Source organism: Tauraco erythrolophus, chromosome 11 (genome assembly GCF_009769465.1).
Source record: "Tauraco erythrolophus isolate bTauEry1 chromosome 11, bTauEry1.pri, whole genome shotgun sequence".
In the NCBI taxonomy this organism is placed as follows: domain Eukaryota; kingdom Metazoa; phylum Chordata; class Aves; order Musophagiformes; family Musophagidae; genus Tauraco; species Tauraco erythrolophus.
Genome location: NC_141475.1, coordinates 669,168 through 682,103, shown reverse-complemented (window position 1 = coordinate 682,103; position 12,936 = coordinate 669,168). Strand labels below are relative to the sequence as shown.

The following is a 12,936-nucleotide window of genomic DNA, read 5'->3' as shown; positions in this document are numbered from 1 at the left end:
GGCTCAGCATCCTCCAGGATGAACCCGGACCCCTCTGCCGGGGAGGGTGAAGCCCCCAGGAGCCTCACTGCAGCAGCAGGGAGTTCTGCTGCGTTTGGCTCCTCTCTGGGATGGCGGCTGGCTTGTCCTGCCCACATGATGGAGGAAGGCAAGACCAAGCTGTGCTTGCAGCCCTGGCCAGGACAGTGGTCAGCATGGGGGACTGTGGGGTCCGCTGCCCAGGTGGGGTAAAACTGGGAGCATGGGGCTGGGATAAGGAGACACAGAGCCTGTCACCCGCTGTCAGGGGCTTAAAACCTGGCTGGGGCTCCCCAGCCCTGGGCATCCCCAGCCTCCAGGTGATGAGGAGCCTGGTGCAGGCTCCTGCTCACCTCTGTGGCTTGTGCTGCAGGCACATGAGGATGCTCCAGGGGGTGAAGCTCTGGCCCTGCTCCCTCTTGGAAGGCAGCCAGGGCTCCCTGGAGCTCAGCTGGTGGAAGCTGGCCATGAGGGACAGACCCCCTACCTGGAGGGTGGCTCCTCAGCCACATAGGACTGCAGGAGGCACGAGGGCGAACTGGAAACAACCTCGGGGAGATCCAGAAACCTTGTCTGGGCTACATAAAGGGGCCATAAAAAGCCTGAGCCACAGGAGGTGGGAGGACTGGCCCTGAACCCCATGGCCCTCTCTGCCTTCCCTGGATGTGTCTGCAGGACCCCATGCTCAGCTCTGACCTCCTTCCCACACCAGTTCCTGCTGCCACGGAGCCTCCCAACTCCCTTCCCAGCTCTGCCCAAGGGCAGGAATGGTTTGCAGGGAAGCCTGGGATTACTGAACCGTGCTGCCCTGCTGAAAGAGCCCTGCCCTCCATCCCCAGGCTCCGGTTCAGGGCTCATGAAGCTGGGGAACCTGTCCCAGGAAGGACCAGGCAGGCACCCCCCTCTCCGGGATTCGTGGGAGACGCGGGAGGTGTGAAGGTGCAGCCAGAAAGGCCGTGCAGAAGTGCCAGCCAGTGCCAGCCGCGCTGCGGCCGGAGCTGTTGCGACTCGGGCCGGCCCAGGGGCTGAGCTTGTCCCCCGCGGCTCTCGGGAGGCGGAAGGTGGCGGACACGGCGCTCGGGTGGGAGCGCGGGCCCAAACCGCGGCCCCCGCCCCGGCTCCAGCTGCTCCGCCTGGCGGCGGCCGGGCCGGGCACCGCCGCCTCCGGCCCCGCGGCCCGCGCGTTCGGGGCCGACAGCGCCGGTTCCGCGGCCGCCCGGGGCGGAGCTCCCCGCGGTCCAGCGCCGCCGCCGGGGAACCGGCCCGCCGCGGAGCGCTGTCGCCATGGCGGCGGCAGCCCCCGCGCCCGGCGTGGCGGGCGGTGCTGCCGCGGTGGCGGCGGGGCCCGACGGCGGGGCGGGGCCTGGCGGCGGGGCGGGGCTCACCTGGGGGCGGGGCCCATCTGGGGGCGGGGCTCACCCGGGGGCGGGGCTTATCCGGGGCGGGGCTCATCTGGGGGCGGGGCCCATCTGGGGGCGGGGCCCATCTGGGGGCGGGGCCCATCTGGAGGCGGGGCTCACATGGGGGCGGGGCTTATCCGGGGCGGGGCTCACATGGGGCGGGGCCCATCTGGGGCGGGGCCCATCTGGGGGCGGGGCCCATCTGGGGGCGGGGCTCACCTGGGGGCGGGGCTTATCCGGGGCGGGGCTCACCTGGGGGCGGCCCCCACCTGGGGGCGGGGCCACCGGCGGGGCGGGGCCCGGGCGTGGGACCGGCCGTGCCCGCGGTCGCCCCCGCACAGCGGCGGGTGCAGCCCCCGGCGGGAGCCCGGTCTGAGGGCTCTGCACGGTGCGGGGGCCTGATGGAGCCGGGCGCAGGACGGGGCCTGCAGGGCTGCCCTGAGCGCCCGCAGGGTGGGCACGGGGTCCCGCAGCCTTCGGTCCCAGCACGAACCCGCGCCAGGTCCCGCGGGCGCAACACGAGCTCAGAGCCGACCTGCCCCAGCAGTCCCAGGCAGCCCGGCCTGCCGAGTCGAGCTGGGCCAGGACGGGAGGGCGGTGGTTCGCCGCCTTCTGGCACTGGCTGTGAGGGGGTGTTGCTGGCACGCGGCCCCTGTGCCAGGAGAGGCGTGGGAGACCACAGTGTCGTCCTGGTGTGACCTGCTGCCTGAGCATCCCTTGTTATCCTGCTGGACTGCCGTGGGGGCCACGGTGACTCGGTCCCCCCGCCCTGGGTTGGCCCCAGGGGGACACGGCACTCCCGGCAGCTCCCTCTGGCACTCACCCAGCAGTGGTGCTTGTCAACGCCCGGCTGTGGCTTCCCTCCACCCACCCCGTGCTGGCTCCCAGCCCTGCCCTCCCTGCCCATGTATTTTCACTCCTGCTCGGAGCAGGCTTGGGACGGCAGCAGAGCTGCCATGGCAGCCAGCGCTTCTCACTGGCACAGCTACCTTGGAGTGATTGTGTCCCGTGAGAGGCAGCGGCTGGAGCATTTCCAGCGGGCCGAGAACATCCTGCTGACCCTCCTGGAGGATGTCCATGCCATGGAGCCCTGCTTCCTCGTGGACTACGCCAGGAACCTGGAAGCCTTTGAGTTTGCTCTCTGCACCTCTGAGGATGCTGTCACCATGGAGGTACCCCTACGAATTGATGGCAATGCCCTGCGGGTGCTGGCGTGCCAGCCTGGAGACACCCCAGCCAGGCACTGTCTAGGGCTGGGCACCTGCTATCTGGAAGTGCCATCTTCAGAGACCAGCCTGGAGAACTGGACCAGTACTGTGGGTGTGATGGAGCGGGGAGGTAGTGTGAGGTGCCTGGTTCCAGGCAAAGTCCTCCAGCACCTGAAAGAGCTCCTTGTTTCAGCCATCGTACACTGCCAACGCCTCTTCCTGCTTCAGCCAGGTGCGTATGCTGGCGCGGCGCTTCCCCGGCCAGGAGCTGCCTCCAGCGCAGCTGGGGAGCCCAGCTTGGTGGCGGTCCCGGTGCAGACAGTCTGGGGTGTCAGTCCTAGGGCACATGGCCCGCCCAAAGCCTGCACGAGTGAGCCAGTGCCCTGCCATGAGCTGGGACAAGCTTTGCCCTCAGCTAAGGAAGGGAAGATGCAAACTACTCCCTGCCATCCCACAGCAGCAGCGTCATCCTTGAGCATCTTCTCCCTGGGCTGATGGCACCCTCCTTGGTGGGTGGCAGCTCTGTGCAGGGTTCACCCACCCAAGCTCCTAGTCCCCAGGGAGGCTTTGCTCAGGAACTTGGCATGCTTGGCTCACCCTACCTGCATTCCCCCTATCTCTCCTGGCCTCTGAGTGACAGCTGCTCCCTGGAGGAGGCTGGTTAGATGGTGAGCTGGAAGTGCATCAGGCCTGGACTGGGACCTTGAAGCGTGGGTCTGACCCTGTGTGCACACGGGCCCCAGCTGGGAGCAGCATCCCCAGGAAGAAGGCAGTGGGGAAGGGACCCTAGGAATGCCTGTAGGGGTCTCATCGGCTTCTTCACACATTTCCATCTCCAAAGGTGCTTCTTAAAGTAAATCTCGGCCCTGATAGAAAGGTGATGTGAGAGGACCAGCTGGTCTGGAAGTCTCTTAACCCAGCCCCAGCAAGCCCACCACTCCCTCCTTCTTCCTCAGCCAAGCCAGAGACCTTTGTCTTCCTCTACTCCCACAACCTGAGACCTTTTCTGGTCCATTTTTATTGGACCATGCTGTTTTTCTTGGCACTGTTCAGCTACCCAGCAGCATGGCCCCATTCGGCTGCTCAGGGCTTCCTGCTGTGCCCACACCCGCTGGGCTCTGAGCCCTGCTGGAGTGATGCTCCTTCCCGAAAACCATCCCAGCGGGGTTTAGAGAATGGCTTTTGCTGGGGAATCGCAGCCAAACCACGGTGTTGGAAAGGGATGAGTCGAGCTGGGTGGGAAGTGCCCACGGGCGTTGCGGCACATACCCGGTTCAGCCTGCGGGACCGGCTGCGGTAACCTCCTAACCGTGGCCAAACCCTCTTTGCATCTAGGTGACCTCAGTGCTGAAAATCTGCAGGAAGATGCTCTGGAGCTCTCCCTGCTGATCCGTGGTGGCTGGAAGACGGTCCGCTTCGACATCGTCCCTGTGGTGAGGAGGCAGCAGGAGCCACCCCAGCTCAAGGGACGGCAGAGCGACGGGGGCTTCCCCGAAGGCAGCCTCCGGAAGGCCACGGAAGAGGCCCACTTCGTCCCTGCCTCTCCCCATTGCTGGAGGTGAGAGGCTCGGCTGCGCACACAGCGGGGTCCCACTGCCCCAGGGATCCCACTGCCTCGGGGATCCCACTGCCCCAGGGATCCCCCCTGGCTGGCAGCACTGCCAGGTGTAGGCAGCAAGGGGATGGGAAAGCGGAGGGACATGTCAACAAGGGGTGAAGTCACCTCCTCGTGATGCCCAAACCCGCTGCCCTGTTTTGGGGGAAAAACCTCGGCCGAATTTCAGGCAGCTCAAGGAAAGATGGGGCAGCTGAAACTGAAGGAGCCCCCTCAAATTGTTCGCAGGAGCTAAACTGCTATCGCACGGAGGGTGGAAGCTCTCAGATCCCTGGTTGGGCTTCAGGAGTGAGTCTGGGCATCTGGCAGCAGCAGGGTGACAAGGTGTCTCCCAGGGCAGGCTGCAGGTGGGAGGGGGGCCAGGGTGGCATGCATCTCTCCTGCCAGCACAGCTACCGGGCCCCAAGGAGGGGCCAAGCATCTGGCTGGACCAGCCCAGGCTTGTTTCAGGCACAACGTGGTCCAGCCGGATGCTCGGTCCTTCCTTGGGGTCCTATCCAGCCTCTCCTCCAGGGCAGCCTCTACCCCTCCCCGCTGCATGTAGGAGAGCACAACCCCACTTGTCCTCCCGCCTTGTCCCTTCTGGGAAGGCAGGAGCTGCTCGGCAGCATCCCCCCATTATACTGCAAATCTACTTGGTCCCTTTTCGCCACAGGCGGGTGTGGGATGTGGATCCAGGACGCTGCGTGCCCGGGGCCACGTGGGTGACTAGGGGATATCTCCACGCACGCTGGGTCACTGCGGCCGTCCGCTTCCCAGTTGGGAGGATACAGGTCTTCATCCTCCCTCTTACCGGACTCCACTTTCTCTCACCAGATCCTCCACTCACCTCCCCATCCTGAAGCTGCTCCAGGCAGTGGACATGCTGGAGGGACCCCGTCTGGACAGCCTTCGGCTGCTCGACCAGCTCCGCACCCAGGACTGGGGAGAGGAGAGTGGGAAAGGCAGTCTCACCTTCAACCACCTGAAGGTAGGTAGGTTCTGCTGGTGGCACCGTGGCTCTCCAGGCGGTCAGGGCCAAGGCTGTTCCCCTGCAAGCCGCTGCGGCCAAGTAGCTGCTAGAGGAAGATCTCAATCAACAAACCCAAGTGCCTGCGGTGCACTGGGATGTACCAGCCCGTGGCTGTGTCCAGAAAGGATGTGTGCCACCAGCCATGGTTAGAGGGGGTTGATCCATCTTCTTTGCAAATGGCGTGTACCAGCACCCTCCAGCCTGAAACACTCCAGGTGTTAAGAGTTGGGGCTCTGTGCTGATGTGCCAGGCACCCCCTGGCACAGGCTGCCTGTGTCTGCAGGGGCCATGCTGGGGATTGCACTGCCGTGGCTGCCATGCCACCAGTCGTCCTGTGCCCTGGTGTGCTGGGAGGTGCCCATGCAGGGCTTAGGGTGGTGTTTCTTCTGGCAAAACCCTCCTCTCCCCACCCAACCTGTTTTTGGCACTCTGGACCCACGCCAGATGGTGACGCCTGTCGGGAAAGGGGCCATGCTGGGGACAGCACCTGGTGGCACAATCCAGGTGCGCCCTGCCTTGCGGTGGCTCTCTGGGCTGAGGCGGAGAAGGAGGCAAAGCCATACTCTACTGAGGGAATGACTCCAGCTTCAAGTAACCCAAATCCTGCAGATTTTGCTTTATATGGTGTTCTTTGATTTATTTTTTTTCAAAAGGACATAGTATGCATCTGTCCTTCAAAAAAACATCATCTGTTCCAGCCCGCTGCATGCATTGCCCATTACACCATGTTGCCAAAAGGCATCGGTGCCAGGCCGTTTGCCAGCACAGTGCCAAAGAAGCTGGCGTGGCAGCTGCTGGGGGTTCACCAGCTGCTGAAAACAACAAGCAGGAGCTTTTATTATTGCTTGGTGCCTCTGGAAAACTTGGGCGTGCTGTTTCAGAGCTGCAGCAGGGCTGGGACTCGCCTCGGAACTGAGCCAGGGGCTCTTTGAGGAGCGAAGCAAAGATTCAGCACGAAGGGATGGATGGTGGGGCATCAGCTGCACTTGCAGCGGGCAGAGCAGCAGCTCCGAGAGCCTGCGCAGCCCCAGGCTGCTGAGGACGGGGTGTCCATGTCGAGGGCTCAGCCCCACGGGCAGCTGCGCGGTGACCCGCAGGGTGTGAAGGCACGGCCATCATGGCGAGTGCCTGATCCCACTCCCTTCTCTCCCGCCCCACAGATGGTGCTGCTGTGGAGCACGGAGCTCTTCCCCTCCCCAGAGGACTGGCAGGACCTGGAGGGTTCTGTCTACAGGCTCGTGGTGATCCTCCTCCGCTGCCTGGCCACCCGGCACCTGCCCCACTTCCTGTACCCAGAGGACAACCTCTTCCAAGGAGAGGCCCTGGACCTCGCTTCTCTCTACCATAAGGTGGAGAACTTTGCCCGGGATCCCCAACACTTCCTCCACTTCCATTTTGGCCTCCCTGTGCGCACCGACAGCTGGCAGGCAGATCCTGGCACCCAAGCCCTCCTGCAGCTCCCTGCCGAGGGTGGGTCCTACTGGGAAACAGCCTACTTTGACGTCCTGCTCAGCCAGGTAATGGGGACTGGAGACCTCGGGCTGGTCTCGTGAGGCAGAGTGTGGCAGTGCCAGAAACTGCCTGGGCTGGGTAGCTTAGGATGTGCTAGAATTTGCCCCCCAGAGCCCTCCAGCCCATGGCAGCCGCTGGCATGCACTACCCAAGCCTGCCGCGGAGGCTGCAGGAGGCTGGTGATGGTGGGGCGTGGGGCTCGAGCAGAGCGGGGTGCCCTCTCCCCTCACTCCCCGTCTGTCTGCGCTTAGTTCCAGGTGTACCGCATCCAGGATGGCTCACGCTGCTCAGCAATGTCCCAGCTCCTCTCCAAGATCCAGCGAGAAATTGCCCAGCAGAGCTGAGCAAGACCCTGCTGCCATCCCATCCGGATGTCTCAAAACTTGAGGGGGTGCAAGGCGAGATACAGGGCCGGGGAGCAGCACGGTGCCATGTCGCTTTATTGAGGAAAGATGGCACTTGGGAGCAAGGGCCTGTCTGCTGCAGCTGGGTGGGGATGCATGGCCTCTCGGCTGCCCTGCTAGAGCTGGGTGCAGGGATGGGTGTTTCGTTTCTGGGGGTGATGGATGGCATCCTGTGCTGCTGGGCTCTGGTGCAGGGATGGCTGAGGGTGATGGTGGTGGGAGAGGAAAGGACCCGTGGTTGGATCCTGCATCCAGCCCTTGTATCAGCTTGCAAGGGGCTGCCGTGCCCTGGGGCCAGGGGAAAGGGAGCAGCTGGGGGCCAGGCCAGCAGGGTGAGGAGTGACCCCGCACGGGAGACTGGGAAAAGGGGTTTTGAGGCATGGCCTGCATCTGCTGAGCTGCAGCCCTCACCTCCACGTCCCTTCCTCTTCCAGCTTCTCCTTCCTGCTCTGGCTTGGGTTGTTGGGTGTTGCAGCATTTTCCTGCCAGTGTCCTGGGGAGGCAGCGAAGCCCCTCTGCCTGCCAGCTGCCTTCAGCCAGGCGTGGGGGGGCATGCTGCCCCACACACCCCCCCCTTTGCAGGGGTGCTCACAGCCTGCTGCGGCGGCGGCAGTGCCCGAAGGCATCTCGCAGGGCACGTAGCACACGGTCCACGTTGCCGCTGGTTGAGTTGCAGCCCATGAGGCCGATTCGAAGGACCTGGGAGGAGAAGAGTCAGCGTCTCCCTGCGGCACCCACCTTCGTGGCCGTGCCCCGGCGCCCCGTCTCCCTGCGAGCAGAGTGGCCGGCGGCAGAGCGCAGTCACCAGCACGGAGCTGGGGGCATGCGAGGAGCAGCCACATGCGTGGCCAGGGGTGAGGGCATGGGCACAACTCCCTGCTCGCTCCTATATGACACGTGGTTCCTCTAAAGATGTGTCACCCACTAAAGATGCGTCACCAACTGACTACGTGTGCAGTGATTCAGTTACGCGCGATGACTGCGTGCGGTTAGGAGCCGCTATGTGTTGCGGCAGGCGATGGGATGCATCTAGCCTTGTTTGTCCCACCAGTTAATCATGGGATGTGCTACTGATGGATGTGGCCGCAGCTGGGTTTAGTGTCTGGCCATGGGCAGTGGGAGGGGAGGACGCTGCCCACCTTGCCCACCGAGGGTCCCAGGCCCCCAGCGATCTCAATGGTGTGCTTGTCCATGAGGAAGGCTGTGATCTCCTCCCAGTTGTAGCCCTCCGGCACCCTGACAGTGGTGATGGTGGGAAGCCTCACCTTCTGGGGAAGAGAGAAACCAGGCTAAATGTGCAGCTTCTGGCTGTGGCCCCGTGCCCTGGTAAGCCCAGCAGCCTGCCAGGAGAGAGCATCACTGTGGGCGCAGTTTTTTCTCCAGCATCAAAACCTGCCCAGGCACGTCTCCAGCCACACAGGGCCATGTCCTCACGCTGCCCCTGCACCATAGCAGTGGGCTCACCCTGCACCCACCTCATCCTTTACGAAGAGCTCAAGGCCCAAGTCGCGCAGCCCCTGGCACAGCTGGGCACAGTTGACCCGGTGGCGCTCCCATGAGCTCTCCAGGCCCTGTGGGCAGAGAGAAGGGAGAAGGTCCATGCTGCTAACGAGGACCTCCTGGCACCCGCCGCTCCCCTGAGCCCCACCGGCACTGCCAGTGCCACCCCACCTGCCCGGTGCTACTCACCATCTCCACCAGCATGGCCAAGCCTTCCCGCAGGCTGAAGAAGCTGTTGATGGGTGCCGTGTGGTGGTACCTGCAAAACCCAAGGGGCACCTGTTCGGCGTGGCCCGTGGCAGAGCAGTACTCGAACTCACAGCGGGGGGGGGCTGTGTCCTCCCCCCCGCTGCACCCAGTGGAGAGGAGATGCAAATCCCCCAGGGCTGCTTTGTGACCAGCGGACAGGGTGATGGGCAGACGGGACCCGAGCCCTGCACAGCAGGCAGCCCCTGAGCTGGGGCGAAGGCTGTGGGTGGGATGGCTGCGGCCGTCTGTCCTGGGAGAGCCTGCCCTCACCTTCGCGGCGCCCCGTCGCAGCCCCAGTAGTTTGCCAGCCAGCCCAAGTCCAGGTAGAAGGATGGAGGCTTCGTCTTCCTCCTCAGCATCTTCTCCCTGGTGAAGCAGAGCACTGGGAAGGAGCCAGACCTTGACCCTGCCAGCTCCAGGGGTTCCTGGAGCGCCAAGCTTGGCTCCAGCGCCCATCGCTGCCTGGGATCGGACCCTGCGGAGCTGCTGCTGGGTGCGCTCTCCAGAGCGGGGAGTGACAGTCTCCCCCGAGCTCCATCGCCTTTCCCCCTGGTGGAATGTGGCTGCCCTTACCTGGCTCGCTCGCTGAACGAGATGGGGGCACTGCCAGGGGGCACATTGAGGACTTTCTGAGACCCCGAGTACAGGACGTCGATCTCTGCGTGAGAGAGGACGCAGCATCTTGGGGACCGGGGGCACGCAGCGGGGACACGCTGAGCCCCCCCGAGCCAGCTGCAAGCGGCAGGTGGGAAGCACAGAGTGGCACACGCTGTGGGTCCTGCTTGTGTTTTTCCTGCTTTGGCGGACACCCTGGCATTGCTGATGGTGCCCTGAGGCGAACAGGCTCTCTGAGTGCAACTGGACCAGTTTCCAGTGCTGCCAGCCCAAAACGTGGGTGGTGGGGCTGATCCCACTGCTCTCCCTCTCTGGCCCAGGTGGGAGCCCCCTTGTCCCTTCGGTGTCTGTAGTGGCACTGTGGCTCTTACCCTGCTGGTCCATGAAGATGGGGGCTCCGCCAAGCGATGCCACGGCGTCCACAAGCAGCAGGCAGCCATGGCTGTGGGAAGACAGAGCTCAGCCTGGTGTCCCTGCCACCTCCTCTGGACACCCCTCTTCCTCCAGCCCAGCATCCCGGTGCCCTCAAGGCCACGTGTCTCACTGGCACCAACCACTTCCAGCACAACAGAGCCAGAGGAGAGCCCAGGGTGTGCAAATCCCCATGCCCCAATCCCTGATGGCTACCTTGGAGTGCCACCAGCCCCCGCGAGTGCCCACCGTGCACTGACCGGTGGCACAGCTCGCCCAGCCCCTCCAGTGGCTGCAGCACCCCCGTGGAGGACTCGCCGTGGGTGATGAAGAGCACCGAGGGCTTGTGCCGTGCCAGGCCCTGCATGAAACAGAGAGGAACATGACTGCTCCTGGGGCCGGCTCACGCCCACTGCCCCGCACCACCACCGGCACTCACCTCCTCGATGTCCCAGAGAGTGAAGTACTCCCCCGGGGCCTTCAGCAGCTCATGGACATTGGCTCCTGGGAGGGATTTGGGCAGAGGGAGAGTGAGGGTTGGGCGTGGCTCCCACTGGGTAGCCATCTGGTCCACGGAGGCATTGGTCACGCATGAACCAGGAGCGAGGCTGCTCCCGAGGGTCCAGCCTGCTGTAGATTTGCTCAGTGGAAAAGCCACAAACCACTGTAAGCAGAGGGACACCACCCTGGCAAAAACCTGGAGCACTCTTCAGCTATAGAAGCTGTGTCACTGCCACTGGGACGGGGACAGCAAGCCAGGGGTCACATTCTGGCATCCCACCCGCAAACGTGGTCCCCTGAGCCCTGTCGGTGCCATCCGGCTGTCCCCAGCGTACCCAACCTCCCGGCGATGTCGGCGGCGCGTTGTCCCCAGATGCCGTTGACGGCCACCAGCACGGTGTCACCATGCTCCAGCAGGTTGAGGAGGGCAGCCTCCATGGCGCAGTGGCCACTGCCGCTGATGGCCAGGGTCAGCCGGTTCTGCGTCTGGAAGGCGTACTGGATGCCCACCTTGATCTCATCCATCACCTGTGGCAGCAGGGGATTGACTAGCATAGCGGTTGCCCCCCTCACCCCGGCAGAGCTGTCCCAGCCCCTCGTCGGGAGTGAGGGAGAGGAGGGGAGGGGAGGAAGGCTGGGCCGGAACATCTCACCTGCAGCATCTCAGGGTGCATGTGGCCCAGGAGCTGCCGGCCACCTGCAGCCAGGATTCGGGGGGGCACGTTGCTGGGCCCTGGCCCGAGCAGCAGCCTCTCTGGCACGGCCAGGGGCTGGAGCAGCTGCTGGGGTGGGGGGATGTGGAGCAGGCTGGTGGCCATGGCACGCCTTGCTATCCCCAGGAGCTGAGTCTGGAGGAGAGGAGCCGCAGAGGCTGCCCGTGCAGCACCCAGCACGGCAGCACAGCGCATCCTGTGCGAGCAGTGTCCAGTGTCCCCATGGACCCTGACCCTGGGGCTCGGTGTTCCTCCCACCAGCCTGGACTCTGCTCTTGGCCGCCTTTGTGTCTGGTTAATGTGCCACCAGTGCTGTCTCTGCTGTCTCAACCACCTCATTTTGGAGGTCTCCCCTTGCTAATGGTGGGGTTGCTCCTCAGGTATGCCAGCCTGTGGGACTGGTGGGCACCCATGCAGAATCCCCCATGGCACCCAGGACACCGTGGTTTATGGTTCCCAGCACCATCCCAGCAGGTGAGATCCCTGCTCCTGGGCACACAGCTCCTGTGCCATGCGTGGGATTGGCCCAGCACAGCCACCGTGGTCATGACTCCTCCAGCAGCACAAAGCTCTGTTGGCCAGGTCCCCCTGACCAAGGACACCTGGCCAAGTGGCAGCTGCCATCATCATCAGGATGGTTTGCACAAGGACAGAGCCATGGGGTGGGACATGGCCGAAGTCCATGCCACAGTGAGTGGTGCTCTGCAGGCTCAGCCTGCCTCATGGGCATCCCAGCATGTCCTGATGATGCCACAGGCCACACGTGCCTCTTCAATATGCTGTGCCTGTCACCTGCCACGTGTGCCCATGGTCCATCATATCATGCCCGTCCTCTGGCACTTTCTCTGCCATCCATGCTCTGAAATGTGAACGGGCTGCCCACTGCCAGGTCCTGGCAGGTCCAGGAGCAGGTCCCTGGCCAGAGGAGCCACTCAGGAGCAAAGCTTCGGGATGGGGATGATGGCTGCGGGGTGGAAAGTCCCCCCCAGGTAGAGCTGGCACCAGTGGCTGGTGCTGAAGGTTTCCAGGGTGAGCGCGTGGGGCTGGCACAGTGCCAGGCAAGAGCACTTCTGCCTGGGCAGCCGGATGCTCATCTCTGAGAGGAGCTGGGAGCTAATGTGGCTGGCACCAGATGGATGATGGAAACCAGTCAGCCTAGGGACTGCTGTCCGATCATCATCTGCCAAAGTGAGGCCAAGAAGTCCTGATGTCCCAAGAGGTCCCAAGCCAGGTACCCACCCTGTGCCACAGCCATGCGCTTCTCTGGCTGGGGGACTCCCTGCCACCTGGATTGCTGCCGGATGCTCACAGCATCGCTGAATCGCTCAGTCCCTAAAACACCGGGCAGGAGAGACCTACTGGAGACCCACCACCGCTGCGGCGGGTGGGTGGATGGACACCTCCCAGCCGCCTGTCCTGCGGGGACATTGGGAAAAGGCCAGGGCAGGGAGGGGCCGCGTGGCCTCGCCGTTGGCATCGAGGGGTGAGGGAGGATGCGCTGCTGGAAACAGCTGGCAGCGAAGGCTTAATCTTCTTTCCGTGCTGGGTCTAAATTCCCTGGCGCAGACGGACGGGGAGCCGGCCGTGCCGCCGCGGGGGCTGCGGGCGGGGGGCTCACCGGCCCGGAGAGGCGGAGGAGCTCTGCACCGCAGGCGGATGCTGGCAGCCGGGGCCGCCGGCGGCTGGGAGCCAGGGCCGGGGCCGGCGGGGGGGCCCGGGGCCGGCTGGGGGGCCCGGGGTCGGCGGGCAGCCCGGGCGGGGGCAGCGCTCGGCGGGGC

The 12,936-nt window shown here is 64.4% G+C and overlaps 2 protein-coding genes across 2 annotated transcripts; one reads left to right on the top strand and one right to left on the bottom strand.

Moving 5' to 3' along the window:
- Positions 1–2,374: 2,374 nt before the first annotated feature.
- Positions 2,375–7,109, top strand: MAB21L4 (mab-21 like 4). Its single transcript, XM_086618578.1, has 5 exons — positions 2,375–2,858; positions 3,962–4,184; positions 5,058–5,211; positions 6,414–6,770; positions 7,017–7,109. Exons 1-5 carry the CDS (start codon positions 2,375–2,377, stop codon positions 7,107–7,109), a joined length of 1,311 nt encoding a protein of 436 aa, XP_086474704.1.
- Positions 7,110–7,757: 648 nt separating this feature from the next.
- AGXT (alanine--glyoxylate aminotransferase) lies at positions 7,758–11,386 on the bottom strand. The gene is made up of 11 exons (XM_086618483.1): positions 11,099–11,386; positions 10,781–10,973; positions 10,384–10,448; positions 10,205–10,305; positions 9,905–9,975; positions 9,492–9,576; positions 9,189–9,284; positions 8,859–8,928; positions 8,645–8,740; positions 8,309–8,437; positions 7,758–7,868 (listed from the first exon to the last, which is right to left on the bottom strand). Exons 1-11 carry the CDS (start codon positions 11,351–11,353, stop codon positions 7,758–7,760), a joined length of 1,272 nt encoding a protein of 423 aa, XP_086474609.1. The 5' UTR covers positions 11,354–11,386.
- Positions 11,387–12,936: the final 1,550 nt, after the last annotated feature.